Below are 11,311 nucleotides of genomic sequence, written 5' to 3'. Positions count from 1 at the left end.
GGGCAAGTAACCCCTCCCTGGGGCCAGCTCCCCCGCTGACCCCAGTAGGCACTCCCACCCTTCGCGACCCGCCAGGGAAATTAAATTAGTTAATTTTAATTAGGAACTCATTTCAAATGTAGCAGCAGACTCGTCACACCAGACAACATTTTTCCATGGACTGAGCTTCAGAGCAGACAGCAGGATTACAGCTAAACTATAAGGAGGTAAACTGCCTATTCACTGTCAGATACTGTGAGAGGAGTACTACATGCATCACTGAAATATGGCTGCACTCATACTTTCAGATAGTACTTGGCTTATAACTTTTTGACAGATGGAGACGTTGGTCTGAGTGCTCCAGAGAAAGGTGGAATTTCACTCTTTGTGATTGAAAAGAGGCTCAATCCTGAGCCCGCATGTTGAACTGCTGATTGTGGGGATGCATCCAGAACTCTTTGGGTATTATTACCACTGAACCATCAGCTGAGCACGTTACTTCACACCAGAATACTGGCTTAGCAAGCATGCTACAGCAGCATGCTTGCTAAGCCAGTATTCTGGTGCTTTTATTGTTAATACTGGACAGAAAGTTAACAGTATATCAACCAATGATGATGAGAAGACGGATACTTTATTTTCCATACAGGAAATTCATTTATTCCTGTTTTTGAAACAGTTATTAAAGTAATAGTAATGCTGTATACAGATGCCACTAATGCATTGACTCCACAGCCCAACAACAGATGAGTATTGACCAGGTTGAGACAGACTGAACGAGGGTAAGGCTGCATGCAGACTTTGATCAAACCCCACGGTTCTCTGGGCTTGTGCCAGCCAGCTGTCTGTGACCCTGAATCTGAAGCAGGAGAAGTTACCAGGGTTGTGGGAAACGTCTTGTCTGGCTCTTGTACAGATGAGCCCTTCAACTTTTACCTCACTTGTGATGAAGTTGCTGGGAAAACTAGCTGAAGGTTTAATAGAAACCTCTCTCAGCCCTCTGCAGTTCATATATCCCCTAAATTTAGGAGTGGATGAAGCAGTTATTTACCTGTTGAAGAGAGCTTACTCCTGTCTGCATAGTAACAGCTGATTATGTGAATCTGAAATCGATCGATCAACACAAACAAGTTGTGTTTGTGAAGTTTTAACTTGCCTTTGTGACAGGGTCAAGCAACAATACAGAGCCTAACTGCAGTGTGCACGGCTTTTGATAAGGAAGAATAAGAAGCACAGAATCATTTATAGAAATGTTATCTGCCCGCTGTGGTCACAGAGCACAATGAGAACGTTCTGTCCAAAAGATCGCTTCTGCAGTCGACTATCTCGTGTGTTCAAATTATTTAAAGACAATACGTGATATTTTTGTAGGATCCTATTCAGCCAAGTCAGCTTGACACAGAGAGAGGGGCAGAATCCTTTCCATCACATCACTGAGAATAACCTTTTTGATTTCTTCAGTGCATTTAACACAGTCCAGTCACTGCTGGATAGTGTACAGCATACAGGTCATTTACAGGAAATGTCAGTGACTACCTGACAGACACACTGGATTATGTGAGATTGGGCAGTGCTCCGTTTGATTTGGTGGTGTGTTGTTCCCCAGCAAGCAGCACAATGTGCCACTACTCTTGTCGTCTTCTCAAGACTGGGTCTGTGCAGCCCCTAATCTGCTTTCTATAATACTAGTATGGAGAAGTACCTGATATAACTGTAATTCAAAAATGCAGACTACCTTTTTTTCACAATTTTATTTCAACGGTTTTAAAAACTTGTTTTAAGTTTTCTTTCTGTAAATGGGAACTATTTCATTGCATATTGTGCTATTACTGATAAATATTTCACATGTGCGTTTTATTGTCAATTAACAATCAAGAACACTCTAGACAAGGCAAATGTTTTGTTAAAATGTACAATTAAGAGATGGTTTCATGAGTGAAAGTACAGTTTACAGCAGGGTACAAACACCGGTTACGCTCAAGAACAGGAAGGCCAGATTACTTTGCCAGAAACATCTAAAAGGGGCCTGCACAGTTTTGGAAAACCTTTTTTTGGGGACAGATGAAACCAGAATGAACTTGTATCAGAATGATGGAAGAGAAACAGGTAATGATCTGAAGCATGCCACATCATCTGTCAACATGTTATGTCAGCACTAAAAACAAAAAAACGAAAAAGACCAGTTAGACTCTCAAAGCAAAGTTTGTGTTACTTGATGAAGCATGTGTCCTTGGACCAAATCTATGACTGAGGTATTTTTTTGGACCTCCACAGTGGCATCAGCAGTTCCACTGTGGGTTCTTGTAACCCAGCTGACTCTTTTCAATGTGGAGAAGTAGTTGCTCTACTCTGAGTCCCTCGCAAATGACTGAACTTCTCACCCCATCTCTGAGAGGCCATCCACCCTTTGGAGAAATCTCAAAAATACCAAAATGTTTTTACGGCTCAAGTTGTGATTGGCCTGCTGACTTAAAATCCTCTCCTTGCACTGGCAGTGGTGTATCTGAGTTGTTTTAATGTTTTTAAAACCTCCGGCAAAATCAAAAAGCCCCATAGTCCCATGTTGTGTTACTGTGTAACTAACACACATTTTTAATCAGTAACTTTCACTGTCGCTTTTTAAGCTGTGGATTAAAAGACAGGAAAACTATGAACTATCACATATTTGATTGGCTGCTGCAAACTTCAGTGGTTAAACAGACAGTACTGCCTCTACAGATAAATAAGGGTGTGTGCAGACAGTACTTGTCAGAGAACTGAGAAGCAAACATGGACATGCAGAGCAATGTGGAAAAGAGGGAACACTGGAGTAAGAAAAGAGAATATATCCTGGCATCTGCTGGCAATGTGGTGGGCCTGGGCAATGTGTGGAGATTCCCTTACCTTTGCTACAAGAATGGTGGAGGTGAGTATGTACAGATGAGCATAACCCTCTGTTTGCCTGCGTGTGCTTTTCTTATATCTACAATGAATAAATGAGCAGGAAAGAAGAGAAAATCTTCATATTGTGGTAACAAATAAAATGTGTATTATTTGAAATTAACTCCAGATCAATGTGTTATATCAGCCATTCCCAAAGTCAACAGTGCTCCAGCCCACTTAAAAAAACAATCACACCAATCTTAGATCTTCACTCCAATTACAACAAACAAGAGAAAATGATTTATTTCTTTGGTCAAAAAACATGAACAACACAGGCTGTTGGTTATAATTTGCTAATGCTACCCAGTCATGTGGAAAGTGTCAGGGCCGATGTGTGAGCTACCTGCCACTGGGGAACAAACTTCAATATAAAAGCAGTAAATTTAGGTCAGAGTAACATAATGAACATCAATAATAATATGATGTCTTAAGACAGTTACATCTGTGTAAATGCTGAAAATGACTTTTACCAAGTACATTACATTTATACTCATGCAGTGTGCACTTATGAGGGTAAAGAACTACTGCAACAGTGAAAGTAGAGCACGTTCAGTAGTTTCACACCTGGACAAAGGTGAATCACTTTAATAAATTATCCTTGAGGCTGAGTGAGTTCAGCCAGCCTGCGAGCATTGGAGTGTTTCACGGTTATCTTTTATCAAGATGTCACAATGTTGCGCCTCAGCTTGCTGTGCTGGAAATCTCATATTTACTGTTTCTATCACTAATGTGTGCATCGTCTCAACGTTTTACTCCTTATGTTTTCCCACCTTCAGTGCACAGGGGTAGCTTGCTATTTCAGTACGAAATTTAGTGTGGAAAATCCTCAAATTTACCTGCCCACCAAAGACTTATTTCCTTGTTCTCATGTATATAAACTTACAAGACCTTATGGCAGAAAGCCATAGTATTTAAAATGACATGAAAAAGGTATGGGCAATTAAAAGAAACACTGTAAACAACAAAATAGATATGGTAACACAAACACAATAAAACTGAAAAATATAGAATTGTATCGATTAAGGATACAAAATCTAGATATGAAGGGCAAACCGATTTAAACAGGCAGAGAAAACACAAAAGGATTTGAACTGAACAACAATGACTATAGAAGTCGTTTTTGATAGCACTGTGGTCTGAGAATAGAAATGAAAAGCAGTTTTCCACATTCAGTATTAACTTGAGCCATGCGCCTGTTCATCTTAGCTGCTAGCAGGAGCTTCCATGTGGTACTGAGGCAGGTTATTGGCTGGTAGTTAGCTGGGACAGGTCCTTTCTGGAGGTCCTTGGGGACCCGGACTGTTCGGCCTTCAGTCATCCATTCTGGGTCTGCTCATGGGTTAGCAGGTGGTTCATTTGTGCTGCCATACGCTCATGGAGTGCAGTCAGCTTTTTTAGCCAGTAGATATGAATCATGTCGGGGCCTGATGCTGTCCAACTCTTCATACTGGAGACCTGTTCTTGGATGTCTGCCACTGTGATACTTACTGGACCCTGTTCAGAGAGGTTGCTGTGGTCTTCTCTTAGATCTACTAGCCACTGAGCATTGTTGTCATGGGTTGTGTCCTTCTCCCAGATGCTCATACAGCATTGCTCCATTTCCAGCCACGGTGGGGCTGTTCTCATATTGTTCCCTCACCACTGAGAGTACACCTTGGATGGTTCAGTGGAGTACAGCCTACAGTTTATTCTCCTTCTGGCAGTTTCTAAGGCCTCAGAAATGGACAGCTTGTTGAATTTCGTGGGCACTTTGTTCTTCATTGCACCGTTTTGCAGCTCCAGTAGTTTGCTAACTGCCTTCAGCACTGCCTTGATTTTTGTTATCTGTCTTTTTTCATCGTCTCTGATGTGTTCGTGTGTGTGTAGGTGCCTTCTTGTTGCCTTACCTTTTCTTTGCTGTACTGTGTGGCATGCCACTCTTCCTCCTGGAAACTGTGATTGGTCAGTACACACAGGAGGGCACTATCACCTGCTGGACCAAGCTCTGCCCGCTGGCACAGGGTAATGAGATCATTTCTGTTTAAATATTTACTTACAAATCCAGAGGATCTTAAAATGTTCTGTATGTGATGGGAATTCAGATTAAAAATATTAAAAGCAAAAAGAAGCTTAGGGTTAATTTAGGCAAAATAGAGTTTGTTTGTTTGTTTTGTTTTTTTGAGCCACACCAGCCATGTCTTAATAAAACTGATGAATGCTGTAACACATTTACTTCTTAAAGAATGAGGCTTAGTCCCAGTTTTCTCTGCAGGCTGTGGTAATAAGCAAAAAATATTTGTGACAGTGGTTTTGAACAATAATTTATATACTATATGCTTCATTTAGATTTTTTAACCTGCTTTCACTGGCTTACGACTTGCAGATGTAGCTGCCATATTTACTTCTTATTTTTCCTTAATTATTTTGCTTAACATTGACATGTTGTTGTTGTTTTTAGCTATATCAGTGCTCCGTCATATTACTGCTTAAACTGATTTATTTATTTAGTTTTTTGGATGCGTTCTCTCTTCAGGAGCTGGTTATTCTATCATCATGATCCAGCTATATTCCAGGGTCTACAGCATTGTTTTGGCCTGGGCCCTTCTCTATCTTGTTTACTGTTTCCGAGACCCTCTGCCCTGGGCTACCTGCAACAATTCCTGGAACACAGGTCAGATGATTTTTCCAGGCACCTTTTTTTCTGACATGTCCTCCCACACTCTACAGCTAGGAAAACAGCTAGCCTATTTATATGCTCAAGCTATACCTTTCACCACAGAACAAGTCTCAATGCTTCAATGCTGTTTGAATGTGTTAGCAAACTGAGCTGTTAGATTGGACTTTAATCGGGTCAGCATAATGCATCCTCTCAGAATGGTGCAGGCAGCTTTAGAGGGCTGATTTAAGGCTAAACATTGATCAGGCATAATACTCTGACAGGTAAAGTGAATAACACTGATTATCTCTTCATCGTGGCATATGCTGGGATATGTTAAAGAGCAAGTGCAGAATTTTTTCCTCAAAGTAAACATGTTAGAAGCAGAAAAAAAAATCTGCCTGGAAAGGAACAGTAGTGAATCAGTGACAGGATCACAGGTGGCCAAGGCTCACTGATGCATGAGAGGAGTGAAAGCTGGCAGGTCAAACTGCACCCAAAAAGTTAATTCTAGTTCTCACAGAAAGGTGTCAGAAAACACAGAGCATCACAGTTTGTTGTGTATGAGGCTGCATAGCTGCAGACCAGTCTGGGTGCCCATACTGACCCCTGTCCACCACTTAAAGCACCAACAATGGGCACAAGTCTGCATTAGAACTGGACCACAGAGCAATGGTAGAAGGTCGCATGGTCTGATGAATTACAATTTCTTTTACATCAAGTGGATGGCCAGGTGCATCTGCCTCGCTTACCTCGGGAATCTTTGACAACATTTGACCTTGATACGAACCACCTACCCAAGCAGTGTTGCAGACCCCATACAGCCTTTGATGGAAACAGTACTCCCTGATGGCTGTGGTCTCATTCAGCGGGATAAGGCGCCCTGTCACAAAGCAAAAAATGGCTCAGGAACAGTCTGAGGAGCACAACAAAGAGTTTGAAGTGTTAAATTGCTAAAATCCCTCCAAAATACCCAAATCATCTTGCTACTTAGAGGACTTAAAGGATCTGTTGCTAACATCTTGGTGCACATACCACAACACACCATCAGGGGGACTCCAGGTCAGAGCTGCTTGACAATAAAAGAGCAACCAAAACAGTATCAGGCAGGTGGCCATAATGTTATGACTGAGTGATGTATGTATAGCTGCTTAAGCAGTGCATTGTTAAATGGTTGGTATTTCTACAATTTAGCCTCTGTACACCACCACTGTGGATTTTAAATCAAAGTGTCAAGACACGATTAAAGTGCAGACTTTCAGCTTTAATTCACAGGTTTTAACGGAAGAATCACATTAATTGTTTCTGGCACTGATTCCAGGAGTTGAACTGGCGTTTGGTAGCTGTTCACTGGCACTCTCAAAACGAGAAAAGGGATGCTGACACAAGTCAGTGAGGCCAGCATTAGGCTGAGCAACCCAAACAAACCTAACCTTCAGTAGTGACCCACTCGTATACATTCTTAAAAAGTAGGAATGCACCGGCACACCATGCTGTAAACCTGGAGGGTTTACAACAAGGCGTAAACCTTTACACCTTGTAAACACTTTGATTACTGTCAAGGACAGCAGGGTCAAAATAGACATCACCAGATATCCTCTGTTCAGATTCAACTAAATGTTGCACTGATTCACTGATTATAGGGGTTTTTTGGGTGGCTGTTGCTGTGGAGAAAGAGCAGGTTGTCAGAAGGCCGATGGTTCGATGCCTAGCTCTTACAGAACTTTTGTCAAAGTATCTCTTGGGAAGAGTTTAAAATCTGCCCTCCAATCTTGTTTGATTTAACAGCAGCCATGTACAAAGGCAAAAGACTTTGTCGCTGTCCAAATACTTATGGATTGAAGTGGATACTTCACATTACATTTCAATCACTTGTAATTGATTCCTTAAGTTTGATGTGAATATAAATACATATTTGCGCTGTGTTGCAGCCAGTGTCTTGAAACAAACAAATATATGGTTTTTGTTGTTTTGTCCAGATTCAAAAACACCCATCACTCTTTTATTCACCAATGTTACATTCAAACAGAGGAACGAACCATTACATCTCTGAACTGATGTCCACAGATAGATGTGTGGACATCACCTCTGCAAACCAGACTGCAGTACACAGTGGCAACGCGACAATAGACTGGAAACTGGGAAATCTCACAAAATCTTCAGTCTCAGAGTTCTGGGAGTGAGTCAGCTATTTTTACTTTTTTTCACATTACATTGCAGCTCATTTAACCAGAACTACACTATGTTCTTGTTAAATATTTATGCATAGCTAACCATCTCTGTTTACTCTCCACAGGAGACAAGTGTTGTCCATATCCGCAGGAATAGAGGAGCCTGGTGCAGTAAAATGGGAGGTGCTGCTTTGCCTCCTGGCCTGCTGGGTGGCCTGCTACTTCAGCATCTGGAAAGGCGTCCGCTCAGCAGGAAAGGTCTGTAAAGATGAAAAACCTATACTATGAAAATTTTCTGCAGAATGGGCAAAGTTTGTCAGAGGAAGAAAACAGAGAAGAGCCATTTGAGATACATTCGTACGATTTTCACTGGGAGTTGTCCAGATGTCCTCCTGTCTTTTTGTCAATGCCACAGTATCCAAACCAACATCGTAACAGGTTTCAAACCATCTTGTTCTTATAAATTGGCCATTGGTACTCCTCCGCTCCCAAGGAGTGGAAGATTTTCACTTTCATGGCCTCTCACTCTCTAGGATTGTGGTAAATGTTTTCTATATAGCGTTTTCTACTCTATTTGAGCACTCAGAGTGCTTTATACAACATCCCTTTTTCACATACAAGCATTTTTAAAGAAGTGCTTTCTATTTAATATTCACACTGATAAACTTATCGGAGAGCAACTTGGGGTTCAGTATCTAGGATATTGGTATATCTGTAGCAAGGATACTTGTATATAGACCAGAGTATCTGGGAATCAGACCATCCATTTTCCAATTAGTAGATGACCTGCTCCACCTCCTGACACGCCCGTTGTGTTTCGTGTCAAACAATGCACTGTGAACATGATCCAGACACCCTGTTATCTTCTCTCTGTTAAAGTTGATTTAAAATGGACTGAAGAGAAGTGGAAAACTGTTCTGTGGTCAGACGAATTCTAAACGGAAATTCTTTTTGGAAAACATGGACGCTGCATTGTTCTGAGCAGCAAGACAATACTAAACTGTGTGTGGCATCTGCTACACCAGCATGACTTTGTAGCAGAAGAGCCTGGGTGTTGGACTCGCCTGCCGGCAGTCCAGACCTTTCACCGACTAAAAACATTTCCTCACAAAAGAAAAACAAACATTACAAAGTGGACTCAAGAATGCTGAGCAGCTAGACTCCTGTATAAGACAAGAACGGGACGACATTCCTCTCCCAAAATCCAGAATCTAGTCCCTCAGCAGGTGCTTCATCTTTTTGTTCACCTTTATTCTTGTCAATGGTGGTATTATTGACATGACTATGGAGGTAACAATAAATAAATCAATCTTTCAGATCATCAAACAAGTCTTATTATTAGACAAAGATAACCAGAGTAAATAGAAAATGCAGTGTATAAATGATTATTTCGTTTATTAAAGGGGAAAAAAGCTTTCAAACCTACCTGGCCCTGTGTGGAAAAGTTATTGTTCCCCGCTCGTTCTGATTATTCCCACGCCCGATGAATCACCTGTTTGATAAAATGACATAGACTATAAAAAATCTCCAAAACCAACGCATCATGCCACAATCTAAGAAACACCTGAGCTCACAGACACTGACATCTATAAGTCTGGAAAAAGTTTACAAAGCCATTGCTAAGGCCTTAGTTACCATGGTGAAACCAATTAACCGAATACTGAGAAAACTTGGAACAGTGGTGAATCTTCCCAGGAGCTGCCTTCCATCCAAAATTACCTCAAGAGCACAATGAAGGCTCATTTGGGAGGTCAAAAAAAAAGAACCCACAAAAACATCTGAAAAACTGCAGGCTTCACTTGTCTCAGTTAAGGTCAGAGTTCATGATTCAACAGTAAGAAAGAGACTGGGGGAGATGGATCCATGGGAGAAATCCAAGAAGAAACCACTGCTGACCAAAAAGAACACAAAGGCTCATTTGCCAAAAAATAACTTGGTGACTGACTTTTGGGAAAATATTCTGTGGACTCATGAGACAGAAGCTGAACTGTTTGAAAGGTTTGACTCTGTTACATGTGACATAAAACTAACACAGCGTTTCATTAACCTGTTAGCAGTCGGACGTACCGCCCACTGTACATTGGATGGTTTAGGGGACTAATTGGACTGCTAAGGGGTTAAAAGAACATCGTACCAACAGTTAAACATGGCGGTGTTAGTGTGATGGTCTGGGGCTGCTTGCTGCTTCAGGACCTGGATGACTTGCTGTAATCGATAAACATCCTAAGTGATTTCTCTCTAACATTCACACTCTTTGCTCCTGTTCATACATATTGGGAGATTGTGGTCATTGCTCTTGAACTTTGAAGCAGACTGAGATAGTGTATTGCTATTGTTGAGAGTATCATACAAAAAAAGGAAACAAACAGGGAGTTAGGAGACTGGAAACTGTGTGCAGACTCCAGGTCTCTACAGTTAATATATGGAAACAGAAAAAACAAAAAACAAATGACTCAACAAATGAATAAAAATGATGTTGATACAAGCGGGAAAATGAAATACTACAGGATATTTCCTCATTCTGCCAAACAAAATGATTTCTGTCTGCTTTCAGGTGGTGTATTTCACAGCTGTTTTCCCTTATGTGATGTTGGCCATCCTGCTGGTCAGGGGATTGACACTGCCAGGTGCCTGGGAGGGCGTGGTCTACTACCTGTATCCAGATCCTTCTCGTCTGGCAGAGCTTCAGGTGGGGAAACCTTCGAACTTGTTCGAGATACGGCATTTGTGAAAGGACTTTTATTGTTTTATTGTATAATGCTTTAATCCTGGAAAGTTCAACCTTTTACTTGCGATCGGTTGTGCTGCAAAGTAATAACATCTCTGTGACTGCATGATATAGTACTGATGACTTTACGTGTTTTCTAATCTTTAATCAGGTCTGGATGGATGCTTGTGCTCAGGTCCTCTTCTCGTATGGTGTTTCATCAGGGAGCTTGATCACACTGGGCAGCTACAACAGAAAACACAACAACTGTTACAAGTAAATAATGTGATCATTAATTCATGTACCACAAGCTGCCGACGGGCCCATTCCACAAGCGTTCTTCAAATGACTGTAACTCAGTTAATGTTTAAGCTAGAGACAAAATTCTAATGGTTTTGGAAAGAAGAAAAGACGAGCCCAGCAGTGATGTTTGTTGGAACATGGTAGCACTGCTCCAGAGTCCAGTGACCATAAACGGAGCCAGTGGTTCACTACATGAGCACCGCACTTAATGTTATCTTCGGCAAATGCTTTGCTGCACAGAATCTGGGTTTCAATACAGTTCATGTTGTACATAGAAAGACAAATGAGATGTAGGTGTATATCATGCTACCGTCCAGGTCAAGTCTTCTTCAGAGAAGACTGTGCATATTTCAGCAATGCAATAATAAACTGCATAATGCTGCTATTCCAACACAATGGCTTGATAGTAGAACTGGCCTGCCTGCAGTCCACACTTTTGACCAGCTGAAAACATTTAGAGCATCTCTAAATAAAAACAGGACAAAGCAGAGCCAGGATTGCTGAACAGCAAGGATGCTGTATCAGACAAGAATGGGACAACATTCCTCTCCAGCAGCTGCTTCTCAGCTCACAGACGCTTATGGATTGCTACAC

General features: G+C 41.3%; 1 protein-coding gene across 1 annotated transcript in view; it reads left to right on the top strand.

The window, feature by feature from the left end:
• The first annotated feature begins 2,748 nt into the window (after positions 1 to 2,748).
• The window catches only part of LOC102207188 (sodium- and chloride-dependent GABA transporter 3-like), a 20,341-nt gene continuing 11,778 nt past the window's right edge, over positions 2,749 to 11,311 (top strand). Inside the window, exons 1-7 of the mRNA XM_005747939.1 lie at positions 2,749 to 2,884; positions 4,768 to 4,902; positions 5,414 to 5,551; positions 7,604 to 7,715; positions 7,833 to 7,965; positions 10,262 to 10,396; positions 10,587 to 10,690. Coding sequence (XP_005747996.1) covers positions 2,749 to 2,884; positions 4,768 to 4,902; positions 5,414 to 5,551; positions 7,604 to 7,715; positions 7,833 to 7,965; positions 10,262 to 10,396; positions 10,587 to 10,690 — 893 coding nt within the window. The remainder of the gene's footprint in view (positions 2,885 to 4,767; positions 4,903 to 5,413; positions 5,552 to 7,603; positions 7,716 to 7,832; positions 7,966 to 10,261; positions 10,397 to 10,586; positions 10,691 to 11,311) is intronic.

This window comes from Pundamilia nyererei, unplaced genomic scaffold, assembly GCF_000239375.1.
Source record: "Pundamilia nyererei isolate P.nyererei 1_Seehausen unplaced genomic scaffold, PunNye1.0 scaffold00208, whole genome shotgun sequence".
In the NCBI taxonomy this organism is placed as follows: domain Eukaryota; kingdom Metazoa; phylum Chordata; class Actinopteri; order Cichliformes; family Cichlidae; genus Pundamilia; species Pundamilia nyererei.
The sequence above is the reverse complement of the archived record's forward strand: the minus strand, read 5'-3'. Positions and strand labels throughout refer to the sequence as shown.